A 24,855-nucleotide genomic window follows, 5' to 3' on the forward strand; every position below is an offset into this window, starting at 1 on the left:
TTTGTCATATTAGTAAAAGCTTTATGGAGAAATTAGCATTTGAACTGAATCTTGAAGCATAGTTAAGATTACAACTGCTAAAAAGGCAGCCAAATATAGGAAACAGAATGATCAAAGGCAGAGACATGAAAAACAGGGACATATGAATCAGAGACAACAAATGGTCCAGTTTGTTTGAAGAGTAGTACGAGATGAGATTGAGGAGCTAAATTGGAGGCAAATTATGGAGGGCTTTGAATGTCAAACTAATGAATTTGCATTTCATTTATATGCCATTAGGAATGATGAAAAGCTTAAGTCAAGGAGTGAAAGGATCAGATCTGTACATCAATCATTCAGTCAACAAACATTTGCAAATGCCTTGAAGTCTTTCTTTATTCTGGTTAAAGTTCTTGGGGGAAAAATAACTCATCATTATTAATATTCTCTTCTGAGATAGAGAGACAGAGACAGAGAGATGGATGACAGATAATGTATGTGCTGGATTATACCAGGTGGTATAAAAACTTGGTTTATTCATTTGCATTCTCTACCTTCTATATCCTATAAAAAGCAAGTTGTCAAACTCTAATTAAACAGCATGGGAGTAGTATAAATTTTGGCTACCAGATAACACTTCCTTCAGACCACTAGCTCAGTGATTGTATCCAAAGGTTGTGTTCAGTATGTATGCATACCTGCCTTCAATTGCTGCAGTTTTCTTTCGATTGCTCACCAGAAAATGCTCTAACTAAACATGAACATATCATTTACCCACCTTCTCACCAGCTAGAACTCTCACAAAATCTTAGGCAGTAGTGGCCCTCAGTTTTACCTAGACCTAATAGTATGACTTGGGACCTACTCAAAAATCATCCAATTAGGAAAATATTGGATCTTTATCCTAAGCCTCTGTCCACATTTTTGTAATCTCATTTTCTTATTCATGTCAAATAAAGCTCATTCATTGGACTTAGATGTTTTATTCTTTAATGGTCATTAATAAATTAGTAAACAAACATTTACTGAGTGTTACTCTGGGTACCTTGCTAGGTGTGAAAATACAAAAAAACAAGTAAAACAGTCTTTACTACCTCAGTGACATTACATGGCACAACTTGTGGGATATAGTCAAAGTAGTACTTAGAAGGAAATACATATCTCTGAATGCTGATACCAGTAAAAGAGAATCAACAGATTAAAATAGGCATACATACAACTAAAAAACATTTAAAACTAACAAATTAAAACTCCCAAACACCAAAACAGAAATCCTGAGAATCAAAGAGTTTAACCAAATTTAAAATAAAAATCCATTAATAAAACTAGTAGTTTAAAAAAAAACAATAAAATAGACAAACTGTTAGCTATTTTTATTTTTTAAAAAGAAAGAAAACACATTTTCAGTATGAAAAATAAAAAGGTTAATTCAACCAACAAAGATGAAGTAAAAATAATTATTAGAAACTATTTTTCCAACTATATGTTATAAGGACAATCTAAATGAAATGAATGGATATTTACAAAAATATAAATTACCCAAATTAACAGAATAGGAAATAGACTACTTAAATAATCCTATTCTAGAAAAAATAATTTGAACAAGAAATGAACTTCATTTTAAAAAAATCTCTGGACCTAATGTATTTACAAATGAATACAACAAATATTTTAATCAATTAATTCTATTTCTGAAAAAGTAAGTAAAGGAATTCTACCAAATTCTTTCCATGATGCAAATTTGATTTTGATATCTAATACAGGGAGAGTTAAAACAGAAAAAAAACAACACTTTCCCTAATGAATATTGCAATATTGTGCAATAAATCAAATAAAACATTAGCAAGAAGACTGCAGCAAGAGGTCATAAAAATCATAAACTATGAAGCAGCAGATTTATACTAGGAATTCAGGGCTGATTCATTATTAGGAAAACCCTAAGCATAATTTACCATATTGTTAACAAAAACAACAAAAATCTTGTAATTATTTTAATAGATTCAGAAAAAGCTTTTGAGAAAACATAACATTTATTGTTAGTGAAAACATAAGAAAATCTTGGGATAACAGTGTTTTCCTTAAAATGTTAAATAGCATCTGTCTAAAATTAAGAGCCAACATTATAATGGGGATTATAAACTAGAAACTTTTCCAGTAAGTTCAGGGAAAAAGCAAGGATATCCATTATCATCATTATTATTTAATATTGAACTAGAAATGTTAACTGTAGCAATAAAACAAGAAAAACATTTTGAAGGAATAAATACAGATAATGAAGAAACAAAACTATCACTTTTGACAGATGACAAGATGGTTTTCTTAGAAAATCTTAGGCAACTAAAAAACTTGCAGAATATAAAATAAATTCATGCAAGTCATCAGTATTTCTGTGTATTACCAACAACATTCAGCAGGAAGAAATAGAAAGAGAATATTAATTTAAAATAACATAGTCTAAAATATTCAGGAGTCTGAATGTCAAGACACATAGGAACTACATGAACACAATTACAAAACATTTCACACAAAAAATACAGATCTAAATAATTGAAATAATGTTAATTGCCCCTAAGTAGGTCAAGCAAATATAATAAAAAATACATACTAAATGAATTTATTTATTCAATGTCATATGAATCAAATACAAAAGAATTACTTTGTAGAGGTAGAAAAATGTAACAAAATTCATATGGAGGAACAAAAGGTTAATAATATCAAGGGAATAAAAGGGAAAAAAACTAGGAAGGAATGTGAACTAGCAGTACTAGAAGTAGCACTTATTTAAGGAAAATTCTATTTGAGAATTACAGATGATGGTAAGCAAGAATTTTGAAGAATAAATATAACAAAATTAAAAATTCCTTTTGAGAGTTCTTCCAAAAAGTACAAATCTTTTTTGGTAAGTTTACTTATTTTTAATACATTTGCTTTATGAATCATGTTAGGAGAGAAAAATCAGAGCAAAAGGAAAAACCATAATCTCTTATTTATTTATGGAGATTAAAAAAAAAAGCAGTGAACATAGCATGTATTGATTAACATTCAGTCTCCTTAGATCTTTTTTCTGGATGCAGATGGCATTTTCTATCCAAAGTGTATTTGGATTTGCTTTGGATCATTGAACTGCTTAGAAGAACCAAGCCTTTCATAATTAATTATCACACATTCTTGCTGTTGTTGTGTACAATGTATTCCTGGTTTTGCATGTTTCACTCAACATCAGCTCATATAATTCTTCCTAGGCTTTTCTATAATCAGCATGTTCATCATTTTTTAAAGAACAATAATATTCCATTACCTTCATGTACCACAGTCTGTTCAGCCATTCCCCAATTGATGGACATCCACTCCTTTTCCAATTCTTTGTTACCACAAAAAGAGTTGCTACAAAAATGTTTGCACATGTGGGTTCTTTTCCCTCCTTTATGATTTCCTTGGGGTACAGACCCAGTAATGGCTCTGCTGGATCGAAAATTATGCATAGCTTTATAATCCTTTGGGCATAGTTCCAGATTGCTTTTCAGAATGATTGGATCATTTCACAATTTCACCAACAATGTATTATTGTCCTAGTTTTCCCACATCCCCTCCAACATTTATCATTATCTTTTCCTGTCTTCTTAGCCAATCTGAGAGATGTAAAATGGTACCTCAAAGTTTTAACTTGCATTTCTTTAATCAGTAGTGATTTAGAGCATTTTTCAATAAATGGTTTTAATTTTGTCACCTGAAAATTGTTCATATTCTTTGACCATTTATCATTTGGGAAATGACTTGTATTCTTATAAATTTGACACAGTTCCTTATATATTTAGAAATGAGACCTTTAACAGAAATACTGGATGTAAAGATTTTTCCCAGCTTTGTACTTCCCTTTTAATCTTTTTTCTGTTGGTTTTGTTTGTGCAAAATATTTTAACTTAATGTTATCAAAGTAGTCCATTTTGCCTTTCATGTTCTCTAGTTCCTTTCCTCTCCAGAGATCTGATAAGTAAATTATCCCTTGTTCTTCTACTTTGTTTATGATATCATCCTTTATGCCCACAGCATGTATCCATTTTGACCTCATTTTGGTATGAGATGTGAGATATAGGTCTATGCTGATTTTCTGACATACTATTTTCCAGTTATCCCTGCAAATTTCTGTCAAATAGTGAGTTCTTATTCCAGAAGCTGGAGTTTGGAGATTTATCAAATATTAGATCACTATAGACTTTGATTACTGTGTCATATGTATCTAATCTATTCTAGTCATCCATCACTCTTATTTCTTAACCAGTATGAAATGGTTTTGATTATTGCTGCTTTGTAATATAGTTTTAGATTTGGTACTACTAAGCCACCATCCTTTGTATTTTTTTTAAATTAATTCTCTTGATATTATTGATCTTTCGTTCTTCCAGATGAATTTTATTATTTTTTCTAATTCTATAAAATAATGTTTGGGCAATTTGATTGGTATGGCACTGAACAAGTAGACCAATTTAGGCAGAATTGTTATTTTTATTATATTAGCTCAGCCTAGTCTTGAACAGTTGACATTTTTCCAGTTGTTTAGATCTGATTTTATTTTTGTGAGAAGTGTTTTGTAATTGAGTTCATATGATTCTTGGGTTTTTCTTGGTAGGTACACCCCCAAGTATTTTATTTTGTCTACAGCAATTTTAAATGGAAATTCTCTTTCTATCTCTTGCTAATGAACTTTGTCAATAATATATAGAAATGCTGATTATTTGTGTAGTTTTATTTTATACCCTGCAACTTTGCTAAAGCTATGAATTGTTTCCAGTAGGTTTTTGGATAATTTTCTAGGATTCTTTTAAGTATACCATCATATCATCTCCAAATTGCCTTTTCTAATTCCTTTATTTTTTTGTTAAAGCCAACCTTTCTAGAATAATTTTTAATAAAGTGGTAACAATGGACATTCTTGTTTCACCCCTGATCTTATTGGGAATGCATCCAGCTTCTCTCCATTACAAATAATGCTTGCTGTAGGTTTTAGATAGATACTGCTAATTATTTTAAGTAAAATTCTCTTTACACTATGCTCTCTAGAGTTTTTAATAGAAATTAGTGCTGTATTTTGCCAAACAAAAGATATAAATCTTAATCCACATGCATAATTTTGTTTAATTTCTTGTGTGTAAACCCCCTAATAAAGAGGGAGATGGGTTGCAGTAGCTAACGGCTCCTTACATATTATAGATACAATTATATTAGGACTTAATTAATTAGGAAAAACCCAGGAGATACAAATTAATTCAAGTATCGACAAACATACACCATTTTACTCTGTATACATATAAATATATTTGCTTATTCTTCAAAAGGCATGCTGACATTATTTGCTCTTGGTAAGATTTGTTTTAATTATCATTATCCACATCTTTTTATAAGGAAATCTACACCATCATATATTCATTTAAGTGGCTTCATGTAGTTCATAAACATTGTCACAACCATGTTTATTATTAAATTAATTTTCACTAGTTTACACACACCACACACAAACATACATGTACACACACACATCTACTCTCAAGCACATTTTTAAATTTGTTAATCCATTAATTTTGTTAAGTTATGAATGTTTATTTCAGCTTTAGAAATCTCTGGGGTATATTAGATGCTGATCATTTGCATGCTGTGCATTAATAGTTGATTATAAATAATATCACTGGAACTCTTAAATTTCTTTATATCACCAAGTATAGAAAGGACTAAAGCTAGAAACTGTGTGTGTGAGTGGAAATGATCTAAGTCACTCAACTCAGATGAAACTTAGAAGTATTATTATTCTGTATGGCCTTGCTCTTATTTTCTTTCCTTTTAATGAAGTAACTCTTTCATCCCAGCTATTTTTTTTTTTTTTGCACGGGTGTAATTGTTGATCTTTTCAAAGTTTTTTGAGCCTTTAAGAGTCCAATATTTCTTGTGCATGTCACTTTTATCAGGGTAATCAATCTCTTGCTCTTAAAACCTTTCATGTTCCTGAATTAAATCAGTGAAGAAGGTTAGGGAAAGGGCTAATTTTAGCCATCCGCCTGCTATTACTGGGCTTCATGTTGGCCTTCATGTCAGGGAGACTTGATTTCTCACAGATTAGGCAAGTGAAGAGACTGGGGAGCAAAAACAGGAATATTCTGAGATATAAACAGAGGGTAATTTTGATGTTTGCTAACTTAATGAAAGATGGAAATTTCAATGAAAACAAATTAATGCCAATGATATTCTGTTTTATAATGAAACTCAATCACACTTAAATGGTGCCTGTAGGCAAGAAGTGAACAGATAGTGGAATGAGACAGCATGATGTAAGAAATAGAACACTGTACTAAGAAATAGATGACCACAGTCCTGAGCCTGGCAGCAAGGCTTATTTATGTGACCATGGGGAAGTAATTTATTCTCTCGGAGATTCAATTTTCTATGTTGCAAAATGGGAATTATAATATTTACAGCATAGTGGATAGGATGTCAGAGTCAGAAGGAACTGAGTTCAAGTTTTTCCTCCGAGACATAATAGCTCATGGCTTTCATTAAGTCTTTCACCTCTGTGTCTACAAGGAGCTCTTTAAAATTTTAAGTTATAGATGTGATGCTTATCTTCACTGGTAGGAAATTCTTACCAGGAACTCCCTAATCCAAGAAAATCATAAGTATATATAAAAAAATAATCATAATACCAAATTATATAGTATAATAATAAAGTTATTTTCAAAGCTGTAACATATTTATAACCTACTTTCCTTAGAGATGTAGAATGTTAAAAGAATGCTGTATTTAAGATCATGGGACCTAGCAGTGTTACTTTGGGCAAATCTTTTTGCTTCTCTGGATCGTAATTATCTCATCTGTAAAAATGAGCAAATGGAAGCTTTCAAAGGGAAGAGTGCTGAATTTAGACTCAGAAGATCTGGTCTTGAATTCTAGTTTTGTTACTTACTATCTCCAAGATGGTGGTTGTCATCTGTAAGAATGAGGAAATTGAACTAGATGGGTGTTAAGTTCTAAATATATATTCTCTAGTTCTAAATATATGATTCTAAGATTCACATGGTGATTCTCATACTAATATGTATATATCTATATCTATATATAGATATATAGATATAAATTACAGTTAAATGTCAGATGCTAAAACTGTTCTTTTAGTCAATTTTGACATTTCAGAAATTTCTAGGATTGTTAACTACATATCACTTTTTGCTGAGACCATAGTCTGGATGAAATGCATGCTCTTTTTAAACTTCCTGTTAGATATGACATCTCCACCTGGATAGCCAGTAGGCATTTCAATTAAGCATGTTCAAATCAGAATTCATCATCTTCCCAGACTCAGCAGTCCATTAAATCTTTTTGTGCAAGCTATCCCCTATGCCTAAAATATACTCCTTCCTTACCTCTGCCTTATAGAATGCTTTGCTTTCTTCAAAGTAGGGTTATGTATGATCTTCTCCTTTGAGAAACCTTTCCTGATCCCTTTAGCTGTTAATGCATATTCCCTCCTCATCAGATTATCATCTGTTTAATTGTATTCTCCTGTTCCTGACAGAATGTGAAGACTTGGACTGATTTTTCTCTTTGTATCTGGAAATCTTAATATAATATTTTGTTTGTGCTTTTTGGGTTTTCAACTTTCATTTTTGTTTTATTTTAAAATATATATTTCATTGTTCCCCAATTACATGCTAAAATATTTTAAAACTTTTTTTAAGTTTTGAGTTTCAAATTCTATTTCTCCCCCTTTCCCTCCCCTCCTGCCTCCCTGAGACAGCAAGCAATCAGGTACAGGTTTTCCATGTGCAATAATGTAAAATATTTCCATATTAGACATGTTCTCTGGAAGTAGATAGCATGTTTCATCATTAATCCTTTGGGATTGTCTTGGATCATTATATTGCTTAGAATAGTGAAGTCATTCGTAATTCTTCATTATACAAGCATTGCTGTTACTGTGTACAATGTTTTTTCCTGGTTCCGCTTATTTCACTTTATATCATTTCACTAACATGATATTTTAAACATTATTGATATTTAATAAAGGATTGCTGGATTTGGATTAAATCATCTGTATTGTGATGTTAATGTAGGCTGGTACCTTCTACAAATTCTCTGCCCTAGTTTTGTTTTTTAGCCAGGTGAGGAACAAATTATGATTAATGAAGACTGAATAGACATGATGAGAGTTTAGTAATAAAATATAAACCATTTTTTAAAAAAGTTAATTTGCTACAAAAGCTAGGTATGCTTAATTATTGTAGTTTATAGGAAATGGGGTCAGTATAAATACAGTGTAAAGGGAACTGGATGGAATTCAGGAGATTTAGATCTGCTACTGACTGATCCATTACCTATGTAAAAGTAGACAAGTCATGCCTTCTAAGCTTCATTTCCTTATCTATATATTGGAGGAATTGGACTAGATCAGTGGTGCTCAATTTGTATCTATTGGACCCTGTGGAGACTCCTGAGAGTGTTAATGCATACTAAGTACTGTCATTATTTGCTTTATTTAAGGCCAAACAAAATATATAGGGAGAAAAATTGATTTTTAGGTATATATGCAGATGCTATTATGATAAATAACATGCAAATTCATTTACAAGTCTTATTAAAATCATGGGAGCTGTTTGGAAGTGTGTATTTTCATAATAACAGATTTTAATGTTGCAACTTCTCAGATGCCAGGGTTCTCATGTGAAAAGGCTGAGGTGACCACTGAGTTCCCTAATCTTATGTCCCTGCCATTTCTATTATTGTGTCATTTGAAAGCATTACCTTGTAAAGACTGTTGCTATTGTAACTTTTATACAACCAAGATAAGGATTCAGAGGTCAAATAGAAGGGGGAGAGAAGAAATGCATAGTAGGGCACTACTTGTGAACTCTCTAGATGGAGCTGGACCTTTCTCCTTTTCTAATAGTTCATTTTTCTTGCCCTTACTGTAGAATTGGATTTCATTAACCATTCCTTATCATTGAATATTTTCTTCAATATGGATTTTAATGAAATTAATATCACTCTTTTTTTTTTTTTTTTTTTAACAATTCTCAAAGCTCTGTCTTAGGCTCCTTTGCTGAATCTCCATTATGTCCCAGTCACAATTCTTTCACTTATTTCATGTCTCAATTTACAGTCTATGTTCAGATGTCAAGTCAATATTTCTAACATCTGACTGATCATAGGTCATATTAATTTCAAATTTTGCCTTATATACTTATTAGTTCTGTGTGTGTGTGTGTGTGTGTGTATGTGTGTGTGTGTGTGTGTGTGTGTGTGTGTGTGTGTGATAGACTGAGCAACTGATTCACCCCAGGCCAGTCTTTAAATCTGTGGCTATACTGAGTGCCCCTTCCCTCATTTCCCTTATTTGTAAAATGATAAAATTAACAAATACCACTCAGGATTGTTGTAAGAATCTAATGAGGTTACATTTGTAAAATGTTTTCCAAACCTTGTAAATTATATAAATTTAGCTATTAAAAATAATAATGGAAAGAGCATTTATACATAGTGCTTTAAGATTTATAAAGCACTTTACAAATGTTATCTCATTTGATCTTCACAAGAACCTGGAAAAATAGTTGCTATTATTATTATTCCCATATTATTATTAATCCCATACAGGTTAAATAGATGCAGTTCTTCTAAATATATTTCCACATTTATCATGTTGCACAAGAAAAAATAAGAACAAAAAGGGAAAGATGAGAAAAAAAAAAACAAGCAAAGAGCAGCAGCAACAACAACAACAAAAGTGAAAATACTATGCTTTGATCCACATTCAGTCCCCATAGTCCTCTCTCTGGATGCAGATGACTCTCTCCATCACAAATCTGTTGGAATTGACCTGAATCACCTCCTTGTTGAAAAGACCCAAGTCCATCACATAAATTCAGGTCTTTTTTACTGTAAGTCCAGTGCTCTAGCCATTGTGCCACCTAGCATCAAATATAACTCTTTTGTTTAGCGATTAAATCTCTTTACAATCTGGCCCCATTCTACTTTTGCATTCTTTTTACACATTATTACCTTTATTGATCTCAGGATTATTTCCATACTAGCCTCTATCTAGATTTTTCCTGTACACACAACACTCCGCCTGCTATTTCTGTGTCTATATTGGCAGTCTCTCATGTAATCATGACTGCCTCCTCATCTTTGCCTCTTGAAATTCGGCATTTCCTCCAAGACTCAGAGTAAGTGCAGCTTTATGCATGAAGAGGCTTTCCTGATTCCCCTTCCCTGACAAAGCTGCCTTGTTTTCATTGTACATATATTGTTCATGTTCTTATACATGTGTGTCTTTTTGGAACTTAATCTCCTTGAGGACAAGAATTAGTTCATTTTCCCCCTCATATCCTCAGCATTTAAAGCATTTAAATATTGATTGATATGCACTCAGAATATGCAGCTAACCTGCTCTCCCTAGGTTGAGTTCACATCTGCCCTCAATTGATGTTAAAATCAAAACGCCTCTTTGCTTTATAGACATTCCTCTTTTCCTGTTCTATTCTTTCACAATCTGTCCCCTGCTTGATGGGCTTTCCCTCTTCACCTCTTCTTCTTGGATTTCCTGGCTCAGTTCTCCCACCCCCCAGCGTCTTTTCTGATCTCCAACAGTACTTCCCTCCCCCCCGCCCCCATCCTATTGTTAGTGTTCTAACTTCCTCTTTGAAATTACTTTGTGGTTCTTCAGTCATAGGATCATATCTTTTAAAGCTATAGAGACCTTAGAGGTCATCTAAGTCCAGCCCTGCTTATTTGGCAAATGGGGAAGTCAGTTTATGAACTGAGATGCTTTCCACAAGGTGTGGAGAGCTAGGACAGAGCAGAAACTTTGGCCACAGGATCCAGTTGGTTGAGGACTAGCCAGAATGAAGTACTATGGAGATTTAATTCTTTATTCTCTCCACTCACTTAACCAGTATTACCCCTTGCAACACGAGGATGAAGTATGGAATTTAAAGATTGACTATCCAACATGGTCTCCAAAATACTACTGTTTGATTATTTCAGTTAAAGATGACAAAATCCAAGGGATATTTGGGTAGAAGATACAAAGAGACAGTCCTTCACATGTTAACATAGATGAAATTAGTTTAATCAGATTCATTTTTTCCATACCTAGCAGAAACCTTGATACTAATTCTTACTAGCTAAGTGGTGAGCAACCCAAACTTCAGTTATGTCCTCTGTTAAGTGGGGAAAATATTAGCATTTTAGGAGATGCTATGAAAAAAGTACTTTGTAAAATTAAAGTGTTATAGCACTTTGGGATGTTTTTATGAAAGGACCAGAATAATTCTTATGAGAATATAGAGCAAGGTTCAGTCTTTGCTTTCTTTAAGGGCCAAATCCTGATTGCTACATGCTTTTGTATAGCCCTCAAACTAAAAATGTTTTTTTTTAGTTTTTAAACAATAAAACTTTATATTAAAGTGCAAAAAACAATTTTAGCAACATCTGTACAGGCAGGCAGCAATCTGGATTTGGTCCAGGTTGTTAGTTTGCTTTCTGGCAGAACCTACAACAAGTCATAGTTTATCTTTCCCCTCTTTTCTCCCTTCTCCACCCCACAAAAGTGAATAGAGAGAATAAAGAAATATCTGAGCTCTTCACAATACTTCACTCTCTTTGGTTATGCCCTGCTTTACCTACACCAAGTTGATCCTATGACCCAAGTTTTTACTCTGTTCTAGCTCTTCATACCTTGGGGAAGACATGCTGAAAAAACAAGGCCTACTGAAACATCTATATAAAAAAATTTAAAACTTTACATTTTTATATAGGTAAAATCAGGTCAAAATGAACATTATGGGTAATCTTAAAGGGAAGAAGAAATTACCAGAAAGTAATATGAAGCCTTAAGGAATGGGGATAAAAGGAAGCTCTTTTTTGATTCAGTTTAATTCAATTTTATTCACTTCAATGGTGCTTCAAAGGGATTCAGGAATAATGGTTTAGCAAACCTAAGATATTTTATGACATCTGGCTGTGCTCTTGCACAATTTAACTCTTAAAATAACAATAAGGAGTGTATCTCTTTTTTTGTTAATAATAATAGCTTTTTTTAAATGCATGCAAAGGTAGTTTTAAACATTCATCCTTATAAAACCTTGTGGTCCAAATTTTTCTCCCTTTCTACTTTATTTATACCCCCTCCCCCAAACATCAAGAAATCAAAGATAGGTTAAACATGTGCAATTCCTCTAAACATATTTTTACATTTTTCATGTTTTGTGAGGAAAATCAGATCAAAAGGGGGAAAAAACACAAGAAAGAAAAAAACAAGCCAACAATAATAACAACTACAAATGGTGAAAGTAGGTGAAAATAATATGCTTTTATCCACATTCAGTTTCCATAGTCTTTCTAGATTTGGATGGCTCTTTCTATTTCAAGTCTATTGGAATTGTCTTGAATTACCTCATTGTTGAAAAGAACTAATTCTATTACAGTTAATCATTGCATAATCTTGTTGTTGCTCTGTACAAGGTTTTCTTGGTTTTACTCTCTTCTCAGTTCATATAAGTCTTTCCAGGTTTTTCTGAAATCACCCTGCTCATCGTTTCTATATAGAACAATAATATTCCATTACATTCATATACCATAACTTATTCCGCCATTCTCCAATTGATGGGACATGCACTCAGTTTCCAGTTCCTTGCACTACAAAAAAGGGGTGCTACAAACATTTTTGCACAAGTGATCCTTTTCCCTTTTTTAAGATCTCTTTGAGATACAGACCCAGTGGAGACACTGCTGGATCAGAGTATACAGTTTTATAGCCCTTTGGGCATAGTTAATAAGGAGTATTTCTTAGGCATTTAATGTGTACAGAAAATGGTGAAAGATAAAGACTCCTGATTTCATGTAACTTACAATTATACAATATTAATTGAATCGGTTGTTTTGTATACTATTCAACAATATATGATAAATTCACTGAAGAATTATAAAGGGAAAAGTGATGTGATATCTTCCTTAGTTTTTGATCCCAGACTTTCCTTGTATATGTTGAGAGTTCCTTAAAGCTCTTAAAATAGTAAAGTATATAAAGTGAAACCATGATGATCAATGCATTTTTAGAAAAATGAATACTATGTCTTTAAAAAATTTTTTTTTTTGTTATCAGGAACAGAAGTGATCAACAAACATGAAATGGCAGTATTCAAAGGACAGAAAAGAGGAGAGTACATTAGGACTCCATGAACTTTTTTAAATTTTTTTTTGGCTGAGGCAATTGGAGTTAAGCAACTTGCTCAGGATCACATAGCCAGGAAATGTTAAGTGTCTGAGATCAGACTTCAGGGCTGGTGCTCTATCCACCGCACCATCTAGCTGCCCCAAACTTTCATATTCAAGTTAAGTCAGAACAAAATCACTATTTGTATCCCTTTATGAACCTCTTTTCCCCTTGACCTTATCTTTTTTTATTTTTGTTTCAAAGTATAGTGGATAGATGTAATTCATTTAATGTAATCCATTTAATCAGATAACCATGAAATTCATGTTAAAATAGAATTGAGGACACACACTGCTCTGTTTTTCTCCAGCAGGTTGCTATTTACAGTGATGCCTGGCAGGGGTATGTCAGTCCAAAAACCAATGTATTGTCTATTTCTTTCTGTAGTCTGTGAACTTCTGGTATGTCCTGGTCATGAACGATGAGCACACAGAGCGACGCTATCTCCTGTTTTTCATTCTGAGTTGGGGGCTTCCAGCTTTTGTGGTGATTTTACTCTTAATTGTCTTGCGAGGAATCTATCACCATAGCATTTCCCAGATCTACGGCCTCATCCATGGCGACCTGTAAGTACTTCTAAATGAAACATGTTGAGTTTTTGAATGGTTTATCCCAGGAAGGTTTTCAGCATTCTTGGCTTGATTGTGACCTTATTAGTGAGATTTGAGGATGCCCTGTCCTTCTTATCTCAAAACAATGATTTCCTAAATGCTATGGTGTAACAAATTCTACTATTTGGAGATTGATTCTTTTCTGCTAAAAACATTGTCTCCCTAAGTTCCCATTAGAATGGATTAATGATTGGGGTAAGAGTAGCAAATTCAGTTGTTATAAGTTATAGCCATCTTATTGTAAATGTATTTATCAGATAGAGGGGAACAATTGCAATTAGCTGGTATTGGGATGTTTGAGTAAAAAAAGTTTTGCTCTGAAAAGACAAAAGAATACTTTTGGAACATGGGATTAGCTTTAAGTAGGTACCTGTGGGGACATTAGTACACTGGGCAGGAGGAGGATATAGAGAATAAGCAAAGAGAAAATATGTGAGGATATCAAAGATAAGTGCCCTACCTCTAGTTTGGTGAAGGACTAGTCTTGTTTAATATATATATACAGGTACATATGTTCAGTATATATGCAAACATAGTATATGCATCTATGTATATGCACACATATGCTCGGTATATGTCTACTATATATGCATTATTACAGATATAACATGTAATGTACATATAAAATATACACTGAAATATATATAAGCATGTATGTATTATATATAATGCATTCTATATATAATATATACTAATATATAATACATGTATCACATATATTATATATGTTATATATGCTAGAATAAATATATGTATGTAAGAGAGAAAGAGTATCAATTCTCAACATTTGTATGTTTAATTTTTGTGACTTTAAGCATTCATATGATTTTATTAGTAACCTCATTTTCACTTTTGTGTTGACAACTACATATATTTGCAGCTGTGGGCAGCAGAGAAAATAATACACACAAATTTGTGAAATGACTGGTATCCTACTAGGTGCTTCACAAGTCTTGTTTTACCCCACTGTTATAAAGAGCTCTCTGTGCATTTGTTGTGTATTTTTGTTGTTTGCCTTTAAAACTCAAGTTTTGTGTTGTAATTATGACCTGTAAAATGTAGTGAAAATTCTTTGGGCTCTAAGCCCAAGCATACAAAGTCAGTGATGTTGTTTAGTAAGAAAATAAAGATGTGAGATAATCTTTGTACCAGAATGTTTGTAAGTGCTGTCATCCTGGAGATCCTTAAGGATCTCAAATGATACAAGGACTAGACATCACTGACAGATTATTTCAAGTTGGTGCATACTTCAGGATTTTTAATGCCATCCACTAGCAATGAAAGACAGTATTGGAGATGAGGTTGACACCTTGCTAGTCTTGGCATTTCCCAACAGCAGTAACTAAAGCTCCAGCAACCTTCTTGGTTTTCAGAGAGCAGCCAAGGTAGAGAAGTTTATAACAGTATTATAATCAATACACTATCCTCACACCATCATCTGACATAGTGGAAAGTAAAATTCAGGTTAATGATGTATGGTCTTTACTATAAATATTTTTGTTGTTATGAGAAGAAAGTATTGCTGAAATCAGTGTTGTTGTTTATATTGAGATATTAGTATAAAAGATCAAAAAAATTCTAGGGTTCTGAAATTCTTTGTAGCTTAGAGCTTCTGTGATTCAGTGATAAAATCCTATCTATTTATCTATGTCTGTCTGTCTGTCTCTCTCTCTAAAGAATCTCAGAGGTTCTTTGTCTAGATCAAACCATAGTAGTCTAAGAATCCTATCTGTATATTATTGCTAAGTTATTATTTTCTTTTTACTTGAAAACCTCGAGTGAAGAGAAACACACTACCTCCTGAAACTTTTCATTCTACTTTTGAAAAGCTCTGATGGGAAGTTTTTTGCTAATGTCAATCCTAAATCTAACTTTGCAAAATTCCTCTTTTAGGTTCAGGAAAATGGACGCTTCAGACACTTTAGTTACTATAATTTTGCCCTGAGCTTAGACTTTCCTACTTTTAAAAAAACAACCAAGAAAGACGAATATTTTAAGTATAAAGGTATTAAAATACATTTTGGGACTTTATTTTAATACATGATATTAAATATTTTGACACTCAAAGGAAGTTATATAACTTTACCCTAAGACATTAGTGTTCCAGGCTGTGATACCCCCAATTCCTTCAGCTTTCTTCATGTGCCTTGCTTAGTTTCTCCAACCTTTTAAGCATCCTGGTTGCCTTTCTCTGGTCTTTTCTGTGTTCTTTCCCATTTGCAGAACTGAGCAAAACACTCCAGATGTAACCCAAACTGTAGGAACTTTGGAGTAGCCACTAAGTTAAATATATCTGAATAGATTATCACACCTATGTCTTATCCATTATAACTCTACTTTCAAGAGTATGTTTAAGGCCCTGCATCTTCTTAATTATAGCTTTGTTAAACTCCACTCACAAAGAAGCCCTTCAAAATCAAAACTCTTAACTACTGAGTTATCATGAGTATAATATCAGTTAAAAAATATGAAAAAACTCAAACTAAAAGCACTGCATAAATTCAAGGTATTATTGCATGCTATTTCTAAACTTTATTGCTTAAAGCTTTCCTGAGTCTTTTGGAAGCACCCAGTATAACATATCTAGTCTAGGTTCCAGAAACTGTTAGGTATTTGCTATGAGATAAGTACCAGAGCCATAAGTGGGTTAGGACCATCAGGACTTTTACCCATGCTGGAAAATTTAAAGGTTTTCAACTCTTGTGTATTGTAACTGGCTCATATCAGCCAATTGTTACATTTTTGCGTGGGCATTTACCTTTTTTGGAAATGGCAAATGGTATAAAACAGAGCATGATTTATTATTTCTTGATTATCTAGACTTAAGAAAGTTTTAATAATGAAGATTAAACTTAAAAGTGTTTTCTAGGTACATTCTCCCTACCCTAATACTACCATCTAATAAAAAGTTATTAAACATTTACAAACATACACCTGATTCAAAATTATCCCAGACTATTTTCTCTATGCTTCCTTGATTCCAAAAATGTGTCTTCCCTTTCCTGTAACTTGTAGACTGGCAGGTATCCTAGGCAGGTTTCTAAGCTCCTTTTTTTTATCTCCATCACATCATCTGCAGAAATAAATTTATGTCACTCTGGAAAAAATATAAAAATATGTATGGCAAGATAGAAATTATCCTGGCTTAAGAATCAGGGACTTCTGCCCATTAATGAGCTATGTGTCTTTGGATCAATTATTTAAGTTTTGGGGCCTTTAGTTTCTTCATCTGTAAAACCAGGAGTTTAAAAAAGATAATATTTAAGGTTCAGATCTAAAATTTTCTTCTGTTCTAAATATTGAAGTCTTGCTTTATATAGCCTGGTACATTGAAAATCAGAACTTCAATTCAAAAGCTGCCTCTCTTACCACAAGTTACTATGGGAAAGTTACTATACTATTAAACCTTGGTTTCTTTGTATAACTAGGAGGCTTAACTAGATTAGAGATGGGAAACTCAAAATAGAAACAGGGGGCATGTAACCATATATAATGATACCTGGCCACATATTAACTTAGAAAACTATATATTAACATTACTTTTGTTCTAGTTTATTTTTATTTATTTTGTTAAATAGTTCCCTGTTACCTTTTAATCAAGTTTGGGTTGTATTCAGGGAATATTGAAGGTCTCAATGCCATTGAAAGCTATGTATTCAATATCTCTAAAACAGATAATCCCAAGGATTCCCTCTATCTCTAAATTCGATCTTTCAGTTCAGTTTAATATATTAGCACTTATTAATCAACTATCATTTTTTAAACATCTTGCCAAGACTTTTGTATACAATGAAAAAAATTGGTTTCTACACATAAACAGGTGACAGTCTATCACAATAAGCTATAACTTGTAAACAGCTACATATAAATACTCCGTGACTGAAGGGAGTAATGAAACTGGCAATTAGGTGGATCAACAAAGGATTTCAGTAAGAGGTAGCACCTGAACTGAACCTTAGAGGAAGCTCAAATTTAGAAAAAGAGAGAGGAAATTCTAGGCAATGGGTTCAACTCATGCAAAATGTCAGGGGATAAAATGGCAAATTCTAAGTACAGTAAATAGTCCTGTCATGCTGGTAAATAAAGTCCTTAAAGGCTGGTAATGTAAAGAAATCTGAAAAGGTAGTCTATAACTGGGCTGTGAAAAAAAACTTCCAGTGCTGTGAAGAATACATATTTTTAGCCTAGAAGTAATACAGAAGAATCACAGTGAAAATTCATGAGCAGAGAATCGATCAATTGACATCATATCCTAGAGGTCATCCATTCATTTTACAGATGAAGAAACAGCCCCACAGAGGTTAAATGATTGACCAAAGTTACATAAATGCTATGTAATAGAGCCAGAGTTATAATCCCAAATTCTGTCTTTCCAAATCTAGTACCTTTCCACTAAAATACATTGCTACCACATAGACTATAGGATTGGGGAGATTATTTTGGTAAATGAATGGAGGGTAAAATGGAGAGGAGAAAGACTGAAATTAGACCAATTAGAAAGAAATATACCTCCCAGATTGTGCTTTTATCACTCCAGTAGCTACTAACCCAAGAAGTACTTTTTATAAAATTCTGTCCTGTCATGAATACTATTGAGAAATAGTATGCATTGTGGATAGAAAGATGGTCTAGCTGGCCAGGGGTTCAAATTCTGCCACTAACACATAACTGTCTACATGACCCTGAGTGAGTCACTTAATTTTTCAATTCTCTTGGCAATTATATAAGACCATATAATACAGGAAAGTTATTAACCCTCATTGGTAGAGTTTCCTCTTCTGGGAATTCCCTATATTGGTGAAATAACAGATGCAGGCCATATTCCTGATGAATAGTGCTTTAAGAAAGTTTTAGTATGTACATGTAATCTGTTTATATGCTAATTTCTTAGAGTACAATGATCATGTTCCTTTAGTTTTGTATTCTGAATTTTTGGACTGCCAAAAAAAATCTCAAAAAATTCTTATTCATTTTCATACATAACGAAAATAGGCACATTATAATATCTAAGAGAAAGGGATTTTTTTTCTTTTTTTTAGAGGGAAGAAAGTGGAGAGACAAAAAAAGTAGAGAGGAGAAGAGGAAGCATTCTCCAAAATTCATAGATTACTTGGCTGGTATTAAGCCCAGGAATGTATTCTCTAACCATTGAATAAGTATGAGTAAATGATGATATTACTTGGATTAAATCATGTGTCTAGGTGATTGTAAAAAAATTTTTTAAAGCAAAGGAATTTGTTGTTGAATTCTTCAGAATATTTAAGTATCATGTATTAAATAAAGTCCCAAAATATATTTTAATACCTTTCTTTATACTTAAAATATTCATACTTCTTGGTTGTTGTTTTTTTAAAGCAGGAAAGTCTAAGCTCAGGGCAAAATTATAATAACTAAAGTGTCAAATACATTTTTAATTGTTTTTGCAAAACTTTCATGTCATAGAATTGTCAAGTCAAAAGAGGCCAAATTACCTTTTCTGCTTCCAGGAAGAGTATACCTAAGATATTCTTATGAAACAAAGTCTGGATATGCAGGAATGCTAATGATTTATGTGGATTTGCTTATATCCAAATACTTTCTTAAAATTATTAATTGTTTCAACTAATTTTATAGTTGAATCTTTGGGATTTTTAAAAATATATCATCATGCCATATGCAAAAAAAAAAGATTTTGATTCCTTGTATTTCTTTTTCTTCTCTTATTGCTATTTCTAGAATTTTCAGTACAATACTGAATAATAGTTGTGAAATAGTTATTTCACATCTGATCTTACTTGAAAGACTTATAAACTTATTCCTATTACAAATAATCTTGTGGATGGTTTTAGGTAAATGCTTTTTTATCAGATTAAGGAAAAGTCTGTTCATAACTATTTTCTATTGTTTTAATAGGAGTGTTGTACTTTATTAAACTTTTTCTGCATTTATTGATATAATCATATGATTTTTAAAACTTTTATTATTGCTGTAATCAATTATGTTAATAATTTTCTTTATTTCAAACCATCTATGCATTCCTGGTATAAATTCTGCTCCTGTTCCTCCTTTGCTAATAGCTTCCTCTGCAGCATTTTTCATTAAAATAAAAAGGGGTAAAGTTCACATTTACTTTAGCAGTAAAGTTCAAATCATTATGTAGTCTCCCCACTGTATACCTCTCATTTTTTTCATTCTACCTATAGATTCTGATAATAAAATTATATTTGTATGTGTATATGTATAAGTTACTTAAGAACTATAATACTTATGAGTATATATAGGTGAAAGTAGATTAAGTAACGTTACCAAGTTATCTAAATATATTTTAAAATATGAAAATGCAGCTACCAATTCTTACATTCTCTGATTGCTGCATTTTCATTTTTTAATTTATTTAGATCATAGAATTATAGATTTTGAGATGGAAAAGAGTTCATCTAGTCCACTCTCCTTATTTTGTAGAAGAGGAAACTTATATATAAAGAAATTAAATGAGTTCTTCTAGGTCACACAAGTGACAAAATTGAGATCTGAACCTAGGTCCTCTGATTCCAAATCTAGTGCTTTTTCTACTGTACCACATTGAGAAGTAGCATGGCATATAACATAGAGAGAATATGTTTTAGAATCTGAAATGCTTGTTTAAGGGATACTTCTGGTCTCTACTAACTGTATGACCCTAGACCTAATTAAAATCTTAGTGCTGTAGACAATCTATAAGACTAAATTATAGAACTGGCACTGATTGTTAGAAAGCATTTCCTCATTAGGAACTTATTGTGCTAATAAAATTAAAAAAAAAAAAAAGAAACAATAGCCTATACTGTCACTAACCCCCATATTGATTCTCTGCTAACTTGAAAATCGGTTAGGCAACCTACAAAATGACAAATGGCTACATCAAAAAGAACAATAAAATGAAACACAAAATCATGTAATTTAAGTGACCAAGTTTGGATCCTAAGAAGAAAATTGAGAAAAAGACCTTCCACTTTTCTTTGCAAAAATAGGGAACCTTTTCATGGGTATAGAATATTCTATTGACTTCCAATTAGTCAGTGAGCTTGGTTGCTTTCGGTAAACCAGATTTTTTCTTTTGGGTTTGTTTGTTTTGTTTTCTTTTGTTACAAGGAATGACTCTTGGAATGACTTTTCCCAGGATAAGGAATGAGGAAGGGATGTTTTCGGGATTGAATGTTACCAAATAATAAATATACAGGGGGAAAAAAGCCAGTTTCCAAATTCTATGGTTGATTTAGGCAAACTTCATCATCCTCTGGGAAGTTCAAACCCAATAACTGGTAGACAGTGAAAAGGGTGTACCTGGTGACTGCTTATATCAACATCAATAATATCCTATCATGGTACCTGTTACCTTCCATGTTAGGATATTAGGGTCTAATTAGAAAAATTTAGACCCTAGGAAATTAGTCATTTGAAATATTCTTTTCAAATAATAAATCAATGGTTTTTTTTAAAATACTGGCTCTGTATTTTAGAAGTATTTTAAGAACATCGACAAATTCATCTGTATTTTTTAAGTAGTATTTAAAAATCAGTTATAATCTTCATGCCACCTGGAATTATTTTTAAAAGAAACTATGTTTTTACTGGTAAATAATAATAGTAATAATGGGTGAAAAGGCAAAAGATATTTGTTCAGATTGGTAGACAGAAGGCGTAAATATATAAAAATTGACAATAATTATATATTAAACAACTGCTGAGCAATAAACATTGCTCCATTATTGTGTATAATACAAAATAAACAAAGACAAGGCTATTACTATCTAATATAATCCTGCAAATCATACTTATGGTGGAGTGATAGAGACTTGTTTCAGGTTATTGACATATTGGGAACATGTTTCTTTCCTATGGCAGCTATCTTATTCTCTAACCCAGTTCTTGTAGTCTTTTTGTATTCCTCCCTATGCCAGGTCTTGCTATTGTTTGTGCTGTTTCATTCAGTCCCAATTTATTGTGACCAGGATCCCATTGCTTTTTTTCTTAGCATCTGCGTTATCTCATTACTTATGTCCCTTGACTAACTCCTACCTCACTATGCCTCCTCAAAGTGGACTCTGGGAAACAGATCTTACTTTTCAGAATGACTGTACCTGAACAAGGTAGTTTATTCCCTGAGTCTCACTTTATATTTTAGATCTTGAGCACTCTCCATTTTTTTCATGACAGTGCCTAAGATTGGCAGTAGTGATATTGCTGCACACTAAGGTGAGATCCCAAGACCTTCTAATATCCCAGGTGAATTTTCTTGCTTTAACCCTGCCTTGCTTTCTTCCCTACTATCTTACTTTGCTTCCTCCCTAATTCTACTCTTTACCTGTGATGACTGCATATTTTAAAATCAGACGGAGTCAGGTATTCAGGTCAAGGGAAAATCGTCAATCTTTATTCTCAGTAGAGGTGAAGAAGGATGAGAAGTGAAGGGGGTATCGCAGGTGAAGGGGAGATCGCAGGTGAAGAGGGGATCGTGATAGCAATGTGTGCAGCTGCATCAAGAAGCCAGCCAGATAAGAAGCCAGCCAGACAAGAAGCCAGCCAGATGTCTCTCTTCACTCCTCTTTCTGCCCCTCTGCCTCCACCCACCAAAATCGTCATTTCCTATAGAACACATCAGGACTTGCACAAAGAGTGGGTGGGGGCCATTCTTTCTTCAAGCATATATATTAATAGAGTATGGTCCAATTGTTATTTAGCCTCACGTGCTTGGAACCTCAGTGCATCAACTCAAGCTTCAGCTCATTACATTTACCCACATATTATACCCTGAGAACTTGTAGATTTCTCACAATACATTGTCCAAAAACCACTCCCATGTTGGGGCTTTGTGTACTAAGATCTGATGTGTTTTCATAAACCTACCTGCCCTCCTCCCAACCCTTTGCTTCAAGCACCAAAATTTCTGGTAATCATGATGCTTTCTATAATTTACAAGACATTTTACTAGATGCTGGATATAAAGGGGCCACCAAGGAGAACAATATGGCTACAACTTTAAAAGTATGAGGGGGAGTAACATAAAATCAATCTTACTTCAGTAATTCATCTTGTCTCAGAATTAAGTTCACTTTTTCTTTAATAAGCCAGTCAAATGACTGAATATTGTGTATAGAGTATTGTGGTAGGTGCTATGAAAGCATTCCAATGTACCTAGTATCTGAATTTTGCCAGTAACTCACATTTATCTTTACCCCACAGGCTAATTAGATTAATCCCTTCAAAAGATATTTGAGATATCTTTCATTCGTCATTTTTCCTTGTTTTTCTATTGTAGTAAACACTGTATTCATATTCTTGAGTTGACATTTAGTTATATTGCTAGATCTCACAAGCCCAGTCTTCAAAATCTGGTGCCTGCTTTGTAGTTAAATCAGAAAATGAAAAGTGCTCTAAATGCCTGGGGAGAGCCAAAAAAGCATAATGCCTCACTCCATACCTCCTCAGAGAGATCTTGAGTCTATGGTGTATTATGTTCAAGTGGAGTGGTAGATTAAGTGGGTTTATGTAGTAGGAAAGAGATGCTTGAAGTGTTTGATATTACTTTGGTTATAAGCAAGGTTTTATAGAAGAGCCCAGTTCAGTGTCTTGAGATAGTAAATAATCTAATAAATGCTCTTCAATTTACTTGTTAATTAGTAAGAGATCTAATTCTTACTTGTAGTTGACTTTAATGGAATGTCAAATTTTAATTAGGGAAGGTAGAACAAAATATTGTCTTACACTAACAGACTTCCATATATCCCTGGATCTTCTGTTGTGCATTTGAGTACTCCCTTCAGGGGTAAAATCCTCTATAAATCCTAGCTTGAGGAAGGTTTGAATAGTGGATAGGGCTCTGAATTTGGAATCAGGAAGACCTGGATTTAAAACACAGACAATTTCTTGCTGTGTAATCCTGGCAATCTCTCAGCTTCCTTGGCCCTCAGTTTCCTCATCTGTGAAGTGATAACATCCCTTATCCTCATCCTGAAAAATTTTTGTCCATCACTTTCTTTGTCTTCTCCATAGAGGATTTAGTGTTCTAGAGGCCTTCTTCTGGCTCTTCTCACTTTGTGTTGACCAAAAAAAAATTTCATTGTATTTATTAAATACTTAAATACCTGGTAAAAAGAAATATTCACCTCCTTTTTAATTGAACTTGGAGAGAATGAAGGATAAGGAGATAGCACTTGGGATTTTATTAGTATAGTATGGTTTGGGGCATAAAGTTGTCTATAAATGAACAATGACATCTGCTCCAAAACTTTTATATGTAATCTCAGAGAGTTGCCTAAGTGCTGAGAGGTTAATGGGTTACACAGCCATTATGTGTTCAAAGCAGAATTTGAACCCAGGTGTTTTTGATACCAGTTAACTCTCTACTACAGAACAGCAACTTCTTAAATGAATATACAATCGAGATAAAAATGAACAATAATCTGGTGAATTTTTGAGTTGAGATTGAAACCTTATATCATGATAAAAAGAGAGAATGTTCCTAAGAGCACCTAAAATTGAATCTATTCTCCCCCCTCTGAAAAGTGAAAAAAAAAAAAAAAAAAAAAGCTGTATGATATAGATTTGTTATTGTTTTATTGTCACTCAGCCAAATGAACTGAAAGGATTTCTGGAACATTATACCTTAAGTTTATATGGAAAGGGTTTTAATCCTTCAAAAGATAAGAAAGATGTGGTTCTCATGAGCATTTCATGCTAACATTAGATAGAGTTTCAAAGATTGTGTCTTTTATCTTGTAAATAGACACCACTTTACTTAAATAAAGGCCAGAGTCTTGATAAAGTAAATGGTTTAATTTACTGGCAATGCTATACAATCAAACTTCAAAGTATCAAAATCTGAAACCTGTCACTGTGAATGCCTCCAGTGGGCCACTATATACTAAAACTCAGCTATGAAAATGGAGGAGTGAACCTGAACCAACTGAATTGCTCTTTCTAAGAAGAGAGAGTTAGTTTTCCAAGCTGCCCTCTCTATACTTACCTGGCCCTCCTTACACAAAAGTCAGC

The 24,855-nt window shown here is 33.0% G+C and overlaps 1 protein-coding gene across 1 annotated transcript in view; it reads left to right on the forward strand.

Annotated features, from left to right (window-relative positions):
- ADGRV1 (adhesion G protein-coupled receptor V1) overlaps window positions 1-24,855 on the forward strand; it is a 668,591-nt gene that overhangs the window by 398,453 nt on the left and 245,283 nt on the right. Inside the window, exon 85 of the mRNA XM_031938764.1 lies at window positions 13,622-13,800. Coding sequence (XP_031794624.1) covers window positions 13,622-13,800 — 179 coding nt within the window. The remainder of the gene's footprint in view (window positions 1-13,621; window positions 13,801-24,855) is intronic.

The sequence above is a fragment of the Sarcophilus harrisii genome, chromosome 1 (assembly GCF_902635505.1).
Source record: "Sarcophilus harrisii chromosome 1, mSarHar1.11, whole genome shotgun sequence".
NCBI lineage: Eukaryota > Metazoa > Chordata > Mammalia > Dasyuromorphia > Dasyuridae > Sarcophilus > Sarcophilus harrisii.